This window comes from Mus caroli, unplaced genomic scaffold, assembly GCF_978045245.1.
Source record: "Mus caroli unplaced genomic scaffold, Mus_caroli_1 scaffold_12, whole genome shotgun sequence".
Taxonomy (NCBI): domain Eukaryota; kingdom Metazoa; phylum Chordata; class Mammalia; order Rodentia; family Muridae; genus Mus; species Mus caroli.
This window is the reverse complement of record NW_028227267.1, coordinates 23,420,012-23,441,481: the sequence shown is the minus strand read 5'-3', so window position 1 is coordinate 23,441,481 and position 21,470 is coordinate 23,420,012. Positions and strand designations below refer to the sequence as shown.

The window sequence follows — 21,470 nt, the reverse complement described above, 5'->3', positions numbered from 1 at the left end:
TCAAAATAAACTGCCAAAAAAGAACCAAACACTTTCAAAGGCATGTTTGCAGAAGAAGCCTAGATAAGGAGGCCAGAATGATAGCTTAATGGGCAAAGGATAAGAGTCACACTCCATTCTGCCAGAAGCAGACCTGTAGAGGTTCAGAGACGCATCCAAGAATCAGTGCTGTCTGCCAACATATCAAAAGCTCAGTGCATGCAACTGGCAAGAAAGCTCAGGAGCTGCCACTAAGCCTGTCACTGCCACTAGTGAGGAAAAACAGATAAGTCTGCCAGATAGCCGAGACAGAGGACCCTGTCTCTAAACCCAAGTTAAGTATTCTTAAGAGAAAGTACACTCAAAGGTCCTAACACGGTGCCAACAATTCCTGCTGAGACGTCCTGAAATAATCTCCTCTGATTAACTAGCTCAAAAGATTCAGGTTTTTGGCAGTGCAGTATTATTCTCCCACAGCAAATAATGATTTGCACCTGTTTCATAGATGGTTTTTCTGAAGATCAAAGGGAACTAGTTGGTGGATACCCACCATAGATTTTGACTGCTAGTCCCAAGTCAGTCAGGCATAATAGCAGTTACTAAAAAGGTAGGAAGGTAGGGATATAAAATATTGTACTTCCATGAAAAGTAACAAGTGCAAAATATCCTCAAACAAGTGATTTCCTACTGTTCAACTGGGGGGGGGGGGGCTTTCCTTTGGAAACTGAAAAAAATAAACACACACACACAGAGAAAAAACCTGTTAAAAGCATCCGTATTATCTAAAATTGAGAAAAACACAAGAGCTGATGGGGAAAATGTTCTATTTTTCAACAAAGCCCTGTATGAGGGCCAAGCTAAAAATTTGACATTAACTTTATCTAGCTTTATTTAAGCTGTACATACAACACCAGGAGGATTCAAGTAATATGGAGGCTGCTCAGACTCTGCAGAGTTCTAGAGCCTCTGTGACCCCCTCCTGTGCCTCTGTTGTCTTATTGATCATTATACCTGGCCTATTTTCTCAAAGGAGCTGAGGAGGCTGGTACTTTTCTTCATACAGAGACAAGAAGAAAAGGAGGACTTCTGGTGGCAGTGTTAAGAGTTATAAACTTCTGGGGGATGGAGAGATGGCCCAGTAGGCAAGGGCACTTGTCCCCAAGCCTGATGACTCAATGCCAATCCCTGATTCACATGGTAGAAGAGAACTGATGCCCTGTAAGATGTTTTTTGATTGCTGACTGCCATATTTCCCACACGACCCCTCAGCCCCCCTCTCCCCTGGCACACACTAAACAACATGGAGGAATTAAGAAAAGAACAAGAACTGTGAATTTCCGGGCTGGAGATGGAGCTCAGTGGTACAGCTCTTGACTAGCATGGGGAAGTGGGAAGAGGGGAAGAGGGGGGAAAAAAGAGAGAGACAGAGATGGATCAATTTCCTGAGTTCAATTCCTAGTACTGTGAAAACAAGAACCAACCAACGCCCAAAGTGGAAATGGTTGTAAGGCTGTAAAGCAGGGCTGGAGAGACTGACTCAGGGATAAAGACACTGCCTTGCAGAGGACCTGCATTCCGTTCCTAAGACCCTCACACCTGCCTGCAACTGACTCCAGCTCCAGGGGCTCCAACAGCTTCTGACTTCTAAAGAAACATGCACACACACACAGACAAATACATCAACGAGACTTGAAGATATGAAAATTTCCTATAATAGGGTGCAAAAACAAGAAAATGGGCTTTCAATATAGTCAAATATACTTTAATAGTCAGAAATAGAACCCTGCAGCTATATAAACAGCATGTGCTCCAGCTAGTAAGAAAATGTGTGTCTCTGTGCTGACAGGCCCTTCCCTCTCAGAGAGGAATAAACTAGGCAGCCCCGTATGGAGCCAAGGCAGACTGCCTTTTGATTCTCACAAGAGATACTCGGCAGGCTGCAAGCACTCAGACGAGAGGGTGCTTTGTATCTGCAAGGAAGGCTGGCAACAGTAGTAAGTGGCTTACCATTTCAGTCAAAGGACAGTCACCTCAGAACAGCAATGCACACTAACATGGCAGAGAAAGAGCCCCAATCCTAAAATCTAAGTGGGGTTATATCTACTTACTGAACATTGAGAAGAAGACTCGAGCCATGTGACTTACAAATGCCACTCTGTAAGCTAGGCATGACTGTGGGTGTGACCCAATGCTGGGCATGTCCACCACCTGCTAGCTATCTACTTACTCTAAGTTCCACCAGTCTACCATTTTAGATATTGGATGGGAAGGTAGAGAGTAGCAAATGGCACCTGGCAACTATTGATCCAAATTGCTGTTTAGGACTTCCAGGAGTCCACAGTTAGAATGTTGGGATATAGGTCTAATTATGGTTTTTTGTTTTGTTTTGGTTTTTCGAGACAGGGTTTCTCTGTGTAGCCCTGGCTGTCCTGGAACTCACTCTGTAGACCAGGCTGGCCTCTTAACTCAGAAATCCGCCTGCCTCTGCCTCCCAAGTGCTGGGATTAAAGGTGTGCGCCACCACGCCCGGCTCTAATTATGGTTTAAGACACAAGCCTCTTTCTCCCTTGACTTCTACTTCCCCATACATTTTCTTACTAGTTTATTACTAGATCATCCAAATCAGAGTTATAAGCACAAATACCTATAGGATATAAGAGACCTCAAGAGTATTGTGCGTGATGGGCACGTCCTACCCAGAATTTGGCTGAGATCAGTAACTGCAGTGATGTTAGTACTATGTGGTCACAGAAATCAGGTATGTGGGGATGTGCCTAGCATACACTCAGCCCTGAGCTTTATTTCCAGTGCTGCATAAACAGGGCATGGTAGTGCATGTCTGGAAAGCGAGCACTTTGAAGGGTTAGGTAGGAGAATCACTAATTCAGAGTCATCCTTAGTTACACAGAGATTTCAAGACCAGTCTAGGATATATGAGTCTTTTTTTTTTTTTTTTCGAGACAGGGTTTCTCTGTGTAGCCCTGGCTGCCCTGGAACTCACTCTGTAGACCAGGCTGGCCTCAAACTCAGAAATCCGCCTGCCTCTGCCTCCCAAGTGCTGGAATTAAAGGCGTGTGCCACCACCATGCCCGGCTGATATATGCGTTTTTACAACAACAATAATGGATAATAATAATACTAATGGTGATGATAACCCAGGGATCTACGTGTTTAAGAACCAAATATATAATTTTTGTATGTTGGTAGCAATGCTTATCCTGTGCTTTCCTTTAACTCAAAAGACAAAGCTGGTCATGGCTGGAAATAGTGACTTTTTCTGTAGCTGAGATCTGCTTGGACCCCTAGGCACTGGATATGCAGAGCTCAGTGTTGAGGTTTGTGCTTCTCATTCCACAGGGCCTTAGTTCTTGGGCAAGTGGTTACCTTGTGCTTCAACTTTTATAGCAGTAATGAATTTCATTTATATAAATACAACCGTAAATCTATATACATGCTGATATATTTCTATCATCTAGATATGTGACTATACTTTTTTATGACTTCACAAAAGAAAAAATTAGAAGTATTTATTAAACTGTAATGATCTAACTTACAATGAAAATAACACTGGAACACAAAGACAGAAGCTGCTTTAACCCAACAAAAATACCTTAGGGAGGAAAAGCCAGTATGAATCTTAATAAAAATAATCCCTTCTGAACATTTTGAAATCTCAAGGATTCAAAGCTTAGTGAGAGGATGTCTGGAGTGGTTCTGCCAGCACATGAGACAGCAACAGTTTCCCACTGTCTGACCTCAGCCTCAGCCAACTCCTGTCTGCGTCCTGTGTATTCTCATGGTGTTTTACCTCTTCAGTCTCTAACCGTGGCAGGAGTGAGGAGGCTCCTTCCTTATCTTGGTCCTGGAGGCCAGGCTAATGCAGCTGCCACAGGTCCTTTCTTCTTTCTGATTACAGAGTGCTACAAAGCCGGGCTGCATCAGGCGGATGGGTGAGACCACCTCCCTTTTCTCAGGCTGTGAGCAGCACTGCACTGAGCCAGGAGAGTACAACTAACAAACTGCTGGACTCTCTTTTTAATTGTTTATAAATTCCTTTTTCAGTCTGGAGGTAGAACTCACATTTTTTGACTTGATAAATTATAAACTCATCTTGCAAGGAAACTTCTTGCACTGTGTTTTAAGTCTGAAGATCTGTTCCAAATGCCAACAGCCACCTACCTACCATCTCTACTGTTCTGACTTGCCCTTGAACTGCGAAAGGACAAGGAGAAACACAGAACAACAGCGCTACAGCATTTCTTCACTACAACTTTCCGCTCGGTGGCTGTATTTTCAACACTGTGGAAATGAACCTTCCGACATTTTCTAGTGATCTAATTTTAATTAAAAGCGTTCTCTCCCAAGAGACTGATGCCCGATATAAAGGCAGAGTTGTAAGTGCGGTGGAAAGCACGGAGGACTTCTCCCAGGCCTTTGCAGGTGAGTCTGACAGTTGCATTCTTTCTTAGCGGCTATATTTACAGGGAATTGACTGTTGTTAGGAAGGATAAAGAGTAGCAGATGACACTGTAGCTGTATGTCATTAACATTTTCTGGATAAATTCCAGATTGGGTTTTATCTAAATATGATTATTTTCATAGTGCTTTACAGAAATCACAGATCTGCTACTGCTTAAAAGTGTCAGGTAGGAAGGAAATCTGGACATGTCCAGGTGTTCTTGGGAAGCCAGAAAAGGACTGTTCAACTGGGGTTACAGAAAACGTCTTAAAATGAGGCAGGTGGCAAGTGGGCAAATGGAAAGGCTGTCTTCATTCAGAGGATTCCTTCCAGTAAAACTGTAAGTCTAACAAAAGCACGAAACCACTCACTCCTCTTTTGGCTAAAACTACCACTCCACTTCCCCAGTCCAGAATAAGGTTAGGAATGAAATGAGAAAATCTATAACACATATTTTTTTCTAATTAATAGGCAAATATTGTCATTAAAATTACTAGGAAAAACATGGAAAATATCATCCAATCTGACAGATCAGATTTCCAACACTATAAGCTAATAATCTTTCATGTTTATCATTGATAACTCTTTTTAAGTTACAGACCTTAAATCATGAGTGTTTGCCAGTCTTCTATAGCTGTTTAAGAATTACATATGTATAGCTCCAGGCTTAATGAAGTAGCATTACTTTATTAAGAATCTGTGTGTGTGTGTGTGTGTGTGTGTGTGAGTGTGTGTGTGTGTATGTGCAGGATCGGGGAGGCTGGCTTGCCTAACACTTGCAGGTTTCAGGCTGGCTTTAACCTTGGACAATGCTTTTGTCTCAGCCTGCAGAGAGCTTGGAATTACAGGCATGAGCTCTCATTGCAGCTGCATTGGGGAACTTAACCCTTCAGTGGAAGATGGACTTAAGTCACTGAAAACTCAAATACATTCCTGTAAACTTAAAGTTCACCCAGAAAACAGAGAGAACTGAAGGACAAAAACCGACCAACCTAACAACAAAAATCTTTGAAAGTAAATAATAGTTTTTAAATTTATATGGTACGGTATCTTGTAAGGTGCTAGACAGATGACAGACTTAATATCTGCAATTAACTGGGTTATTACAAACTACAGTCTAGTTGTAAGTGGGTAAGAAACATATCCTTTTGTTTCTTCTGTGGCTGCAGTTGCTCAGAAGGCAATCTTGCAGTATACTCTGGGGTGGCGTTTCATCATTAAGTAATAGGTAAGCATATGCATAAGAAACTGGTCCCAGGTTATCTCTGTCATTCTAAGTTGTCCACAGACACAGCAACCAATGGTCCTGACACTGGGAAAAAAAGTGACCTAGGACAAGTATTAGTGAGGCATCTTGCTGAAGTAAATAATGAAGGATGGTCTCCTCACCACAGAAGCCCAGCCTGAGGAGACGAGTTTCCTGTGATGATAGACCAGATTCGTAGTTGATTCAAATCTGCCTTTTGGAGTCTGGTCTCTACACAGAGAACTGTCTTAGTCTCATTAACCAAACAGAACATGCCTCTGGGAATTTTAGATGTGCTGGGCAGATATTTAAATCATCAGACAATCTGTTGTACTGTTTGAGTCCATTCAGATCTGCTTAGGCCTGAGGACATGGCTGTTAAATGGGACATTTCGAGGAAACTCCCTCTCTAAGTTTTAAACTCACTGGCAAAAAGTTCACTGTTTCTAAAAACTGCTTGTTAAAAAGATGCCTTTGGCTATGCACTCCCAGCATGCCCACCGTACCCCCTCTGGTTAGTTTGTTTTATTGCTGGTGGCCTACCCCGTTATGTACAGATGAGGACTTTGCTTTGTGGGCCTGCTCTGCTGCATGCAGTTTCCGCTCTCTGCCATCAGGGTCTCCTCTCACTTTCATTCTCCTTCATCCCTACTCAGATTTCTCTTTTCTTTCCTAACCTCCTTCCTAGAGAGCCTAAGTATACTATCCCATAGCCTTATAGAAATTTGCAATGATTATGGATTTTTAACATTCATTTTATAAATTTCACATGTACTAGGTACAAGCTGGTTCAAAATTGTTCATATTTATATACCTACTTTTTTTTTTGTCAGTCATGTATTCTTAATATAGTTACTTTAACTTTTCCTGGTTAAAATTTGAATGGTAACATCTCATTCTTTTTTTTTTTCCTCCTTTTTTTTTTTGGTTTTTTCGAGACAGGGTTTCTCTGTATAGCCCTGGCTGTCCTGGAACTGACTTTGTAGACCAGGCTGGCCTCGAACTTAGAAATCCGCCTGCCTCTGACTCCTGAGTGCTGGGATTAAAGGCGTGCACCACCACGCCGGGCTGTAACATCTCATTCTATCCTCCATTTCCAGCTACATATACAAATTTCATATGTATCTGTTCTATCAGTGATTTATTCTGCCATTTATTTTGGAGTTTCTAGTTGCTTTCTCCCTTTCTACTTTGACAGGGTAACTGCAGTGGCTATCCTAGATGTTTATTTTTTGTTGTGCTGAGAATCAAACCCAGGGCTTTGTGCACGGCAGGTAATGAATCATTGCTAATCTCGTTTAAAAGTTCACAGCTTATCAATCTAGCTACCTTTCTTTTTTTCCTTCATTCTTGTTTCCTTTTCTTCTCCCTCCCTTCCTGCATGACTCTCTCATTCTTCCCTTTATTTGTGTACGGTACTGGGATTGAGAGCCAGCACTGTAAAAAATAGGGGGAAGGAGTGGAGAAAAAACTTCCTGTGACGCAGCTTGCTTGAGGTTCCTGTGAGAAGTGGTAAAGGAGACCCTACAAGCCGGGTCATAACAGAGTCTGGGACTCCTCAGACCTCAGTTGTTTCACTAAGAAGATCACTGGCTCGAGTCTAAGCTGGAGATACATTTCAATATAGGTGACATTTCTAAGCAACTGGAAAATACCTTATGTTCTCTATACCCTCTCCAGACAACCAGATCAGGGTTAAGTGGTTCATACAAGGTTAACAGTCAGTAAGATGGCAAAGACTACAACTGTCTGCAAACCAAACCCCATTCTAAGAAAGTACTACCATAGTAAAGTCATTCTTAGGGAAGTATTCTGCAGCGTTTGAATGACTAAACAGGAGGCATAAAAACATGTCCTATTACACAGGACACAATTAAAAGGTTGCTGGAGTACAGATTCATGCTTCCATTCCCACTGCTCACTATGCCAAACACTATTGCAGAGTGAATGTAAATCCAGACAGGCTAAGCAGATTAACAAGCACATTCCTTACAAACACGAGGCACACTTGGCTCAGTGGTCAGTCACATATGGCAGTGGTCAATGTTGGACAGTGCTGGCGCAAAAGCCCTCTATCCCTGCAGAGCTCTAGTAGATAGCTCTGCTCTAAGTGCATTATGCGACTTTACTGCTGCAGCAGTGGTTGGAACCCTGGCTTTGGAGAGCAACAGTGCTAGACCACATCTATTTCCTTCATCGCTCCTCAACAAGTTTCTGAACATCTGAGCTTGTTTATCTTTTAAGTTCGGAACCAGAGAGGTGTTTCCAATCAGGAACACTGCTGCGTTCAATAACTGCAGAATCTGCAAGCCCTCAATTCTTGCTAAAGTCCAACTAAAGCCTTGGGTAGCTTCCAAAAGGCTCTTAGAGAGGATGAAATACAGTATTTCTCAAAGATTCACGAGAAGCACCAGACCCAAGGAAAGCATCTTCTCTAAGATTCTACCTCTCCTTGGGAGCAGAGTAGCTGAGCAAGTATTCTGCAGAAAGAAAAGCTAAACATCAATCAAGTGCATCAAATAGTTTACAAGAAGAAAGTTACAGCTCCTGTTTGGTTTTGCCTCCCACATTAATGCTAAAACCTGACACGAGGGAAAGAAAGCTGATGTGAAAGCATAGCTGGAGTGAAGTGGGCCACAGACCTGGTGGCATCTCCCGCAGAGAATGATGAAAGAACAGCTCCAGGATCAGGGATAATTACCCATACGCATAATCAGATCCCGACATTATACTTAACGACAAATCCCCAAATAACCCACCAGCTCCCAGACCTGACAAAGCCATGTTCTACGCTCAGGACTCATTAGACAATGTACACCCAGAACCCTAAGACTCCATGTCATCTTATGCTGTCCTACCATCTCTGATAAACTCCTCCTTTAAATGCTATCTCCAGTGGGAAGACCTGGATAAGGGAGTTCTCTGTTCCAGTATGGAAATCTTTGTCTCTAGCCTTTGTAAAAGCATTAGCTCCGTTTTCTCCACTAGAGTATGTCATTTAGTGTTACGGATAGTCTAGGATACTGTAATGGGTTCAACTTACAGAACACTGACAATTTTATGTTGATTCTAGTTACAGTCTAGATAGCCACTAAGTTTTCATATAATAAAACCAGATGATAGTTTGTGCTTATAAATCTGCCTTGATTTGTTCTGCACATGTACTAGTGTGTCACTTTCAAAAACTCAAACCCTGGAAAGTTAGGTTCTGCTTGCTTTTTTGTTTGTTTGATTATTAAAGATAGGGTTTCACTATGTAGCCTTGGCTGGGTCTGTGGATCAGGCTGGCCATGAACACGGAGATCCACCTGCCTCTGCCTCCAGAGTGCTCCATTTCCATCACGGCCAGTATAAGTCTGTTTTACAGGACTCTGGCTTTGAAGGATTTGAAGGACTCAGGCTTATGGCACATGGTAATGAGGCGCATCAGTCTCTTGATTTTTCCCAATTATTAGGAGCAATACAGAATTGTCACAACAGTAAAAAGCAATATCGGTCTGATTTTATATTAAAAATTTTATAAGTGTTCTTTTGAAGAATTTCCCTATAATGGAAATTTAACATGAAACTGCCATCTGTAACATTTTACTCTTTCTTACTAGTTCACATAAATTCTGAACTTACAGGTATTAAATAACACACTATTTTTATTTTCATTTTTTAAAATTTTTGAGATAGGAGCTTATATAGCACAGGCTGCCCAGCCTCCAAAGTACTGGGATTTCTAATGTATACTGCCATTCCTGGCTCAAAAGCGTCTCTAATAAGCCTGTAGGATTTAAAATACAAGAGGTAATTGTCAGTTAAAATCCTGAGACATAGTTTACTGGAAAGTCAAGAGATAGATCCTATTTTACGTAGATACTTAAAAATGAGCAAGAAAGGCTGGGTGGCGGCAGCACATGCCTTTAGTCCCAGCACTGGGGAAGCAGTCAGGCAGATCTCTGTGAGTTCAAGGTCAACCTGGTTTACAAAGAGTTCCAGGACAGGCAAGGCATCCAGCTTTCTAAATCACCACTCTGTTTTGGTATCTCTCCTGGGTCAACAATAAGCAAACTGTCCCTGTCCTCAGTCACACTTCTAACATCATACTGAACTATCAGAACGCAACGTACACCACGCTCGTGTTGGCTGGAGATCCAACCCAAAGCACATGAACACTAAGTATTCTACCACTGAGCTAAAGCCTCCATCTTCAACTATACTTTCTTGTTCAGATGGTCCCATACTTATGATAATCTGACCTAAGTTTTTTTTTTTTTTTTTTTTTTACTTATAAATGTTATGAAAGTAGTATGTACTGAGTAAAAAAAAAAGTTTGGACTGTACATTTCCCTTGTGATAGGAATAGAAATAACACAGTGGGATACTTCCCTCAGTACTGTACAGTAACAACCAGCCACAGTTCTCAATCCCGTATGATCACGGCAGGGAACAACTGATACTTTATAGTATACTGTGTTGCTAAGCTCTGGCGTTCAGTAGCTTAAGTATAGTAACAAACTTTCAACTTGTGATAGCTCTACCAGCTAGTAATGCCACTGGTGAGGTGAGGAACAGCTACACTCTTCTGGAAAGGGCTACTCTGAGCTTTGTTGACTAAATTCAGCAGCTATTACAACCTGTAAAAAACGCCTGACAAGACCTTGGCCTAGAACTCTCCAACTAAATGTATGCCATACACCTCGAGTCTTGTCCCCAAACTACGTGAGTATGCTGCATAGGTTACTCTCTATCATGAAAGCATGACGGCTTTGGCACAGAATTTGTACCTACTGGACACTATTAAACTAGTGGGTTGAAAGTGTCACCATCCATGGTGAAGGGCTTTCTCTGTGGAAAGCTGAGTGTCTGCTCTCACTCTGTGTCTGTCAGACTAGTTCTGCTGCTCAGGGACAGCAGCAGACAAACGACAAGACGGCTCATAACATACACAACTATGATGCTAGCAACTGGCCTAGATGGGACAGTTCACTAAAATAACCTAAGTCAGTTATGTGCAAAGGCCTATTCAACTTTAGAGCTAACTTAAAATGTTTGCTTTTGGGGGCTGGTGAAATGGCACAATTGGTGAGGGGACACACCCTCAAGCCTGACAACCCGAGTTCCATACCTGGAACCCACAAGGTGGGAAGATAGAATGCCTGAAAGTTGTCCTCTCATCTCCACACATGGGCTGGGGTCTCTGCACACATACACACAAACACTCATCCACATAAACATATACATTTAAAAAGAATTTGATCTTTTACCAAGACACACATTTATAATGTAGGCCATATTTAGTATAATTTGAACCCCAATGTTCTGAAATTAAAGTCACTCTGTTAAATGCAAACAGATATACTCACAACTTGCATTTCTATACAGAAGAAATGGTTCATGGAGCTGAAATTCCAAATCTTTATTCACTGGCTCAACCAGATTGTGCATGTTCAGTCGGTTGACAATGGTAAAGCCATGGTAAGGCGAAGCTGACCTTAGATTTAAACAAAGAGAACACATGTTACCTTTCAATCTGAAGAAATGTTATCCTTTATTCTCATTAAAAAGAAATTCCTAATTGCATCACACGACACGATGAGCAGCTGAAATCATAAGCAAAAATAAAAGGCTGGGGATATAGCTCAGTGGCAGAATGTTTGCCTAGCATGAGAAAGTCTGGGGTTTAAGCCTCAACTCTTAAAAAAAAAAAAATTAAATTAAAAAGGAAATTAAACATTTCCTTCTCTGCACCTAAGTCTTCAAAAAGATTTATTTCCTCAGCATAAAAGACAAGTCACCAAGGTTCCCACCCCACTTCACCTCCTGTGAGTCACACTTCCGCCACACTGGGGTCCCTGCCACTATCTGCAGGTTTGTTTCTACCTCGAGACCTCTGTCTGAACTGTGGCCTCCAAACTGGCAGCAGCATTTCCTCTCCAGCAAGTATTTGCTCAAACGTCACCTTCTCACCCCAATACCCACCTATTCTCAACTACATCTTCCTCCCACTACCAGAATGGAAACTCCATGGAATTAAGGATTTCTGACTTTTGGGGTTATTTTTTTATACATGTAAACCAAGATTGATATAAACATGTAATAAACTGATGCTTGAAGAAATATTCTTTTTTTGAGACAGGATTTCTGTGTGGCCCTGGGCTGTTCTGGAACACTCTCTGTAGACCAGGCTGGCCTTGAACTTGGAGATTTACCTGCCTCTGTCTCCCAAGTGTGGGATTAAAGGCGTGTGCTACCAGTACCAGGTTTTAAAAACTATGGTACAAGTTTGTCTATGCCTGCCATTCATCACAGCAGTAACTCTTCTTACATTAGTTTTTGTAGGTCCTTCTTGAGTTAGATGGACCTGACCTTTACAGTAAGAATGCTTTTAGTTTCCTTACCAAGGGGATCCAACACACAATGCACTGCACATTCTCACCTAACACTCTATAGTTCTCATTTGTTTCTTTAATATCATGGGGGAGAAAATGCAGTCCAGCTCTACAGACTAAGAATCAAGCTTGCAAAATTAAGGCCCATGCCCAAAGCCACACCAATTAAAAACTCCAAATCCAGTTTTCTTTTTTGATTCCTGCAAGTAATACTATGACATTCTAGTGTACTTTTATCCAAGGTACAGAAAAAGTTCAGTTCCCAAATAGAGGCTCTTAAGCCTCCTTTTCTTAGAGCCAATGCTATAAGTTATATGAATTGTATTAAATGAAGTTACTATACCACATTTCACATCTCCTCTAATTAATAGATCTGTTTTAGTCTTTTAAAATTAGACCTGTAAATATCCCCAAATGTGTAGACAGTACTGTTCTATGGGGTTCTTGGAGACTTATATTGCTAATGAAGAGGTTGGAGTTAGACCTTTTTTATTTTAGAGAAGGAAAATAAAGTAGAGAAAACAGTATCAAAGAAAGAGAAGCTTGTCATACAAACATCAAAATACTTCCATTTAAAGGGGAAAGTGTATTTAGATAGAGCACAAAGCTCTACACTAACATCTAGAAGAGCACCCAATTCTTATAAATTAGCACCAGTGGAGGAAGACTGTCCAAAAAAGAACTCTACACAAAAAGAACCAGGTATCAGGAACCTTGCTGCTACCACTAGCGCACAAGTTCTAGAACACAAGGGAAGAGACTTGCCTCTAAGAACAAGTGCTCTAGGTATCTAGGAATACAAGGGTTTCACAATCTGGCTCATCCGTGGGTTGCCCTTTAGGCCTCTATGTTGCCACACAAGGCAAAGTTGTAATCCTTTACGACCAACAGTTTAAAAAATTAATTTTCAGAAAAGCTTAAAGTAAAATATATATGAATTAGGAATAGCCTAGAACTTTGGGAAAGAAGCAGGCAGGGGCAGAACCAGGCACAGAATGCAAATTCTTATCAGACACTACAGACCAGCAAGAGTGCTGTCTCAACTACTTTATAGCCACTGTATTATACTGCTTTCATAGACATTCATATGCATGCATTCTTTTTAACATGGGATAGTTGTTAGGCAGGTATCTCTTTGGGATGCATTAATTTAAAAATCCTGAGCCACTTTTCCCAGGCTCGGAGAGGAGAAGCAGCTATTGTAGGATTGCACTGCTTGGATGAAGGAAAACTGGGGAAAGATGAACAGGAAGGTTCCAAACACAGGTACACAATAGAAACTGACCATGCTACACGACAATGATCATCACCACTGAAGTGAAAAGGAAACACCCTAAAGAAACTTACCTTCGGTATACAAATAACGTCCCTTCTATATCAGTCTTCTCCTGTAACAGACAGTAACTCTGTTAGTTTCCCACAAATAATCCAATGTCGAATGGTCTCAGTGAAGCAGCCACACTTTCAGGCCAAACTGTCTTATTTACGGTGGAATCAGCTGTGTATGTGCTCTTGGGTATGCATGCTGGCGCTCGTGTATAACTGTGTAGAGGCCAGCGGTCACTCTCAGGTGTCATTCCTTCGAGTTGGGGGTCTCACTGGCCAGAAGATGGACAATTAAGCTACACTTGCTGGTCAGCGGGCTCCAGTGTTGGATCCTAAGTGGCTCCATATCCCAGTGTGGGATTGTAAGTGCAAGCACTACGCCCAGCTTTCTATGTGAATGCCTCAGGCTCTCATGCTTGGGAGGCAAGCACTTCATCTGCTGAGCTGTCTCTTTAGCCTCCAAATTAATCACTTTTGAACAGGTAAAGCAAGCCACTTTTTAAAAATTTAAACAATTGTGTATCCACTCAACCCTGTGTTTATGTAAGTACTGCAATGTCCAATCCAACAATATGTCTCCATCTGTGGCCTATGTCTGTTTCCACCAGTAAGGAACATCTAAAGGAAAACACACACACACACACACACACAATTAGCTTTACTTATTATTTTTATGTATTAAGTTTTTTTTTTTTTTAAATTAAAGAAGATGCAGGAATGCTTTGTCAGCACACATATGTCTTTGTAACATGTGTGTGTGTGGAGCTTACAGAGAACAGCAGAGGACATTGGATCCCTTAGGACTGGAGTTACAGATGGATATAAACCAGCATGGGGATGCTGGAAAACTGAGCCAGGTCCTCACGAAGAGCAGCAAATGCTCGTAGCTACTACTGAGCCACTTCTCCAGCCCCAGCTTTATCTTTGCAAACCCAAAAACCTTTCAACTAGGTGTCTTAATATTTACAGTCAAGGTATTGTGTACTGCAACTTAAAAAAAAGAAAAACCAAACCAAAATAAAAAAACAAAACAAACTTAAGCAGTCTATGGAAGTTTATAGAAAAAGAATAGAAACTTTCTTCAACCCTGATACCAGGATTGAACTCAGAGCCTGGGGCTCATGATGCACAGCTGTGCACCATTGAGCTAAATCCCTACCCTTGGGAAATTTTCTTATAAGATCCTTTGTTTCATTTCTGGAGGATTTAGGAATATTTTCACAAGTTACACATTTTGCGGTTACCAAACACAATTTATTATTTTCAGAACTTTGTTAAGAATCATGGATAGAAACCATTCTCTGCCTTAGGCAAATTTGGTAGGGTTTTAAAATAAACACCTGAAAATGTGACTAAGAAATTGTAACTCGGGGTGGGTATATAGCCCAGTGGTAGAGGAACAGTGCCTGCCTGCTATCAGGGGGTCTTGGGTTTGAGTTCCTGTACTACAAGAAATAAACAAGAAAATCTAACATTAGTATTCTTTCTTTTGCTGCAACAGAGTTTATTCGGGTTTTCAGCACAGGTGTAGCGCTTTAATGTTCTAAAACCGAACCTCTGTATAGCCCAATGAGTGAATGAGGAAAAACGGAGCACAAGAAAAGGGGCCGTGTACACAGGTGCTTCGAGTTGAGGTTAACTAGAATCTGCGAGTAGACAAAGTAACTTCTGCAACTCTATGCCACTCACACAATCCCAAAAGAACTCAGAAGGGAGCCATCAAAGGTCCTAACACTGGTCTCTTTTTCTTGCAAACGTCTCCAAGGAATCCAGTTCTTACTGAAGTAGCCTTGAAAATTTTCCTCAAATTCCAGAGAGAGAGTAGTTCGACTAAAGTTGGACTAACTCCTGAAACTGATTTTTTAAGCTTCAAATCCAAACCATCACATTTAGGTCGGCAGGGAAAGAGGAGCGGATTTTTTCATCAAGTACATGTATCTAAGAGTCCTCAAAGTCTTCAAACACAGGCTTTCAACCACTTGTTAAAAAAAAAAAAATTAACTTGTCTCATATTCTACCAATGCAACCACAAGCCCCGAGAACCGACCCAAAAAGACTGATCCTGCCTCGTTTCTCTCCTCCATCTGATTTTTCCCTGCTCTGTCTCTGGGCTACTCCTTCCGCTACATTCCTCCAATTCCGCGTGCCCCGGTCACCTCTTTGGCTCCGGACCGGGCTTTGGGAGAGGTCCCGGCCTCGCCTTTGCGGTCCGGGGCTCCTGCTCCTCTCCCCCACCCCCAATCCTCAGCTGTCTGCGCGGTCCCTTTAAGAGGCGGCAGCGGCCAGGCTGGCCTTGTCCCCGGCCGGGCCTCACTCACCCACTGGTTGGCTTTGGGGCAGAAAGTGTACAGGGCGACCTGGCCCGTGAGGTCTGCGATGCTGGTGATATAGGGGTCGTGTTGTTTCAAGGCCGCCAGACTCATCTCTTGCTCAGCTCGACTCAACAACTCCATCTTGGATCTCAGAGCCGAGCCCCTCCGGCGGGGGCGGACTGTAGAACAGGAAAGTGCCATCCAGGCAAAGTTCCCCCAGCTCAGTCAGCCCTCCACTTCCGCCTACCGGCCCAGCCTTGCCGAGAGTGGTACTTCAGCTAATCTCATCCGCTGCTCCTGTGCACTAGGAGCGCTGGTTCCGATATTCTTAGGCCCGCGTCTGCCGGAAGAGACAGGCGCCCGCGCCTGCGCGGTGGAGCCGTGGCGAGCTGATGGTCTGGAGACCTCTCTCACCTGGCGGCGTGTGAACTCGTTCCCTGAATAAACCTGACTCCTGCCAGGGAGGCTGCACCCCAGCGCAATCCCTAACTCGGGTTCCGGCGCAGAATCGAAATGCTTGCTGCTGAGGACTTGAGGTCTCCACGTACCATTTAGAAAATTCAGACCTGGCTGGAGAGATGGCTCAGCGGTTAAGAGCACTGACTGCTCTTCCGAAAGGTCCTGAGTTCAAATCCCAGCAACCACATGGTGGCCCACAACCATCTATACAGCTACAGTGTACTCATATACATAAAATAAATCTTAAAAAAAAGAAAATTCAGTCCAAATGAGGAAGGGGAGCTTTACGTTACTTCTGACCTCAGAGTGCACCTTCACTCTTAACAGTTTGGTAACTTTTGAAAGAAATGTTTCAAAGTAGCCAAAACTAGCCTGCCTGGAACTACAATAGACTTGGCCTACCCTCTTTTGCTCGTCTTTTTCCTCATCTGGGTCCCAGATAAATATTTCTATTGTTCTATAGAGACGTGTATTACTTAAAATAGTAATTAGATCTCTTTTAAAAAGAAAACATTTATTGGGCATCTTAAGGGATCAGACAATACTAAGAAGTAAAGCAAAGTGCTCAGGCTGTTTTCATTGAGTTGCTCTAAAAACCATCGTTTCTCTTAAATGAAGACGTCTCAGCACAAATGAACATTTTTGAAAGGATAAACTTTACATTTTCTCAAAGTACCCACACATTTGTGTTGCTTGTGGTTTTACATACTAATGGAAGGGCAAACTTTACATTCTTGACAGAACCGCGTGTGAAGCAACTACAAAAGCTGGAACAGCCGCCTATTGGTTATTCACCCTTCGCTTCTGTACACACTCACTGATCTTATTGAGTGGTTGCCAGCTCCGAGCTTCCAACTCTTTTGGCTCTAGGAGAAACTAAATGCAAGCAAACAACCCCATGACAGACGTCTCTCTTTGAATTCCAGAGGGTGGCGTCCTTATTTCCATCTGAGCCAGGAAAGGTAGTGAAGGAACTCACTACCAGTTCCAGCATGGCGGGCATGGTTCTGGCAGACCTTGCTCTTCTCCCCTTTTCCCTCTGCCTTGCTAAAAACTGTTAGATTTTATTCCTAACACTAGCCACCAAGGTCTAGTCTCTAATTTAGCCACTTCTTTCTCCTGAGGCTGATTACCAAAGTCCAGCAATCAAAAGTCCCCTTTGGTTCACCTAATTAACGTGCCCAATTAAAATTAAGCACATCCTACTGTGGGGTTCCCCCTTTTACCTTTATTAATTGCCGTTTGCCTGTGGGCAACTTCTGTCTCTGCATCCAGAGGCAGTCCTTTATTCCCTCCTCCCCAAATCTCTCTCATTCCCCTCCTCCCCGCCTCTTTGTTTCCTTCCCCTTCGTCCTCTTCTCCTCTCTCTTGTCTTTGTTCATTATCCATGCTCTCTGTCCCTCTGGGGCACATTCATCTCTGTGCTAAGAACATGATGGCCTTGGGGTGTCTCGAGCCAACTTCTGAGGTTGGCTTCGGGTAGGCAGGCTTCAAGGAGTTGGTGAGGTCTGAACTGGTGCTTTGGATGAGTAGGTGATCCTTGGGAAAGTAAAGCAAGGGCTGAGATTTGCATCATGACTCAGTGGTGAGGTGGTAACCTAGCATTTAACTGATGCTTTAATTCAGCCTGGGGGGCGGGGCGGGGGGAGAGGTGAGTGGCTCACAGTTCCACATTAGTCAGGCATATTCTGGTATTAGAGTCTCTGGGATCTTTTGCTTCACATCCAGGCTACCTTTTACCCAGTGGTAGAGGGTAGGAGCCCATTACTTTCTCTACCTTCAATTTCCCTCTGTATGCTAATTTCATATGTTATTTACATTTTTATTTATGTGTACATGTGTTGGTATAAGTTTAGGCTGACATAAGTGTGCAGGGGTGCCTGCAGAGACCAGAAGAGAGTGTTGGGCATTTTGGACCTTAACTTATAGGCATTTGTAAGCCTCTGGACCTGAGTGCTGGGGTTATCCGTCAGAGAAGACTGTTCAGACATGGATTTAAGCCAATAAAAACCAATCTTTATTAGCTGGCTGGCAACTACACTTGGTGCTTGGGATCCTAGTGTTGTAGCACTGAGCCTTTCTCAGGGTCACCTTTTAAGTACAAAAACCATGTTCTGGGTTGTTATTCTTCAGTTAACAAGAGCAGTTAGCCAGATAGAACTATAGAAGCTAAAAAGCAAGGTTAGTACAGTTTGAGACTTTCCCAGAACTCTATGGACTTTGATGGGGTTAGGCCTTTGTTTTAGTTTTGGCAGATAGCTGTTTTGAACAAAATCTCAATCGATTGATTTTTACCAGTGAAGACTCAGGAGCCAACTTGCTAGGGTGAAAGCCTGCTAGCTCAGAAAGGCAGAGAAAGCACCCAGCTGACTTTCTTCTTCAGCTGACATCCAGAACAAATCCCCTCTCTCATATCTCTAAAAACATTCAAATGGAATGCCCCTCTCTTCTACTTCCTGCTGGTCTCTCTATCCATCCTCCTGACTCCCTCTTAATGTGTATTTCTTTTTTTTTTTTTTTTTTTTTTTTTTTGGTTTTTCGAGACAGGGTTTCTCTGTATAGCCCTGGCTGTCCTGGAACTCCCTCTGTAGACCAGGCTGGCCTCGAACTCAGAAATCCGCCTGCCTCTGCCTCCCGAGTGCTGGGATTAAAGGCGTGCGCCACCACGCCCGGCTAATGTTTATTTCTTAATAACCCTGTGTTCACTTTTTGTCAACTGTTTGCTGGCTCCAACTCTTGACCTATGGTTGACTTTACTTAATCCCGTTTACAGCATTGAAGCAGAAAGCTCTTGGATTAAAGGTGTATGCTAAGGCCGAGCCACACCACAACTAAAAACAGGTTTTCCCAGTAAGTAGCACAATCGTAGGGTTCACAGTGTGCTCAAATAACCTGCAACAGATGGTGCTGCTTGTGTGCCGAGTTTCACAGCCTGAATGATATTTCCATCATGGAGTTGGTTGTGTGAAGGTCTGGGGACCTGCTGAGGTCTAGGACCCTATAAAAGAGCAGCAAGTGTTGTTAACAGTTGAGCAATCTCTTTAGCCCTTAATATAGTATTTTAAATTAGGTACTGAATTCAGAGACACCTGATACGATACTGCCTTTAGCTTTTTTTCTTATGTAGATTTTTCTACATAATAAAATAATCCAAGATATTTCCTTTTGTTGTGGGCTGTTGAATTGTTGCTGTCCTAAAACCAGAGTGGCTGTGAGTACTGATGAGATCCTCACAGGACTGGGTCCACTAACCCACTTCCTTGGAGGGAAGGGAGGACCTGTAAGTGGTCAGGAGCCTACCTTCGAGGCCTGGCAGGAGCCCAAGGGAGGAGCTGTTGCAGATAATCATCCACACACCTGTCGGTAGCAAGTCAGAGCCGGGGGCTGGGGAACCACCATTCTTTTAGTCTCTTGTTTGTACCTATAGGGAGTAAAGATGATCAAGTCTCCAGGAAAAGCTAATATAACGCCTCTTAATACACTATTTTGGATTAAGTAAGGCTAGACTTGAGAAATAGAGGACACGGCTTTGTTAGCAAGGCAAGATCTTACTGAATAGCCCAAGCTAGCCTGCAACTTACCAATTAGGCTGGGCTGGTTGGTGGGTGAGCCCCAGGACATCCTATATATGCCTCTCCAGAACTAGGACTATAACTCTACCACCACACCTAATTAAAAAAAATGCTTATTTATTCATTTAATGCATATGAATACACTGTTGCTGTCTTCAGACACACCAGAAGAGGGCATCGGATCCCACTATAGATGGTTGTGAGCCACCATGTAGTTGTTGGGAATTGAACTCAGGACTTCTGGAAGAGCTGTCAGTGCTTTTAACCAGTGAGCCATCTCTCCAGCTCACACTTGACATTTTTATATGAGTTCTTGGGTTAGAATGTAGGTCCTTATGAACGTAGGTTGTTGTTTTTTTTTTTTTTTTTTTCATGACAGGGTTTCTCTGTATAGCCCTGGTCGTCTGGAACTCACTCTGTAGACCAGGCTGGCCTCGAACTCAGAAATCCACCTGCCTCTGCCTCCCAAGTGCTGGGATTAAAGGCGTGCACCACCACTGCTCCGCATGAACGTAGGTTTTTATTATTGTTATTATTTTGCGATTAGTCTGGTCTTGAACTTATTATATGTATCAGATTGATTTCAAACTTGTGATCCTCTTGCCTCAGCCTCCTAAATGATGAGATTACAGGCTTGAGTCTCCATACATGGCTGCAATAATTAAAAAATAGAAATAAAAACTCTAAGAAATGCAGTCAATCCCACCCCTCCTCTATGCTGTGCTGCTTTGTGGTAAAATATGAAACTTGCTTGCTGGTGTTTAGTTTTAATTGTTAAGACATCTTGTCACAGAAACAGGAAATGAAATTAGGACACTACCATTTAAAATGATGGGGTCAAGCTGGGCATAGTGACATGAAGCAACGGTAGTTCTAGCCACTAAGAATTCTGAGACAAGGCCGTGTATAGTGGCACACACCTTTAATGCCAGCATTTTGGGGACAGAGACAGGCAGATTTACTGTGTGTTTGAGGCCAGACTGGTCTGCATAAGGTAAATGATAGGGTCTTATGCAAAGGATGCTGGAGTACAGATCAAACAAGTAGAGAGCTGTCTTCCAGTTCCAAAGCTGACATCGGTGTAACTTTGTTAATGAGTTATAGCGTTCTCAGTTTCCCACTGTAAACTTCAGAAGCCTGGCTAAGGCCTGGGAGGCACTGTTCCATTTGACATACCTGCTCATGGGACCATGTGCTCACCTTTCCTCCCTCCCTCCCTCCACCCATTACCTGCCCCCTTACTCTATCTCTGTCTCTTCTCTCTTACCGTCTTTCTCTCTGTGTGCTCTCCCCCCATGTATGTTCATGTATGTGGCAAGTGGATGTGCATGCGTGTGCATGTGGGGCCCAGAGGTAGAAGTCAGATGTCTTCCCCAGTTGCTCCCTCTATTTCTTGAGACAGGGTCTCTCAGTCAACCATGAGCCCCCCAATTTGGTTAGGCTGGATGGCCAGTGAACCCCAGGAATTCCCCTCTATCCCCATCCTTAACGCTGGGGTTGTAGGCATGCTCCCATGCCTGTCTTTTTTTATGTGGGTTCTGGGGATTGAACTCGGATCTTTATGCTCGTTTGGCAAGCACTGAGCCACACTTCTAGGCATCTCCACCCTCTCCTTTGAAGCAAGTCTCTATATGGAGTTCAAGTTGGCCTGCAATTTGCTATATAGCCTAGGGTGTCTGTGGGTCTCCCTGCCTTTGTGGATTGTCTGCTGATTCAGTCCACAAGGGCAAAGGGATCAGG

General features: G+C 42.9%; 1 protein-coding gene across 3 annotated transcripts in view; it reads right to left on the bottom strand.

The window, feature by feature from the left end:
* The window catches only part of Dcp1a (decapping mRNA 1A), a 46,035-nt gene extending 30,104 nt beyond the window's left edge, over positions 1–15,931 (bottom strand). For 2 of the 3 annotated variants that reach the window (XR_015044608.1, XM_029468891.2), the window contains exons 1-3: positions 15,706–15,928; positions 13,409–13,449; positions 11,036–11,163 (exon numbers count right to left, since the gene is read on the bottom strand). Coding sequence is in view for 2 of the 3 variants with exons in the window: in XM_029468891.2 (XP_029324751.1) it covers positions 11,036–11,163; positions 13,409–13,449; positions 15,706–15,900 (364 nt within the window). In the remaining variant the exon portion in view is untranslated. Of the gene's footprint in view, positions 1–11,035; positions 11,164–13,408; positions 13,450–15,705 lie in introns of all 3 variants that reach the window. The other variant, XM_021182196.2, reaches the window with a different exon arrangement.
* Between the last annotated feature and the right edge of the window lie 5,539 nt (positions 15,932–21,470).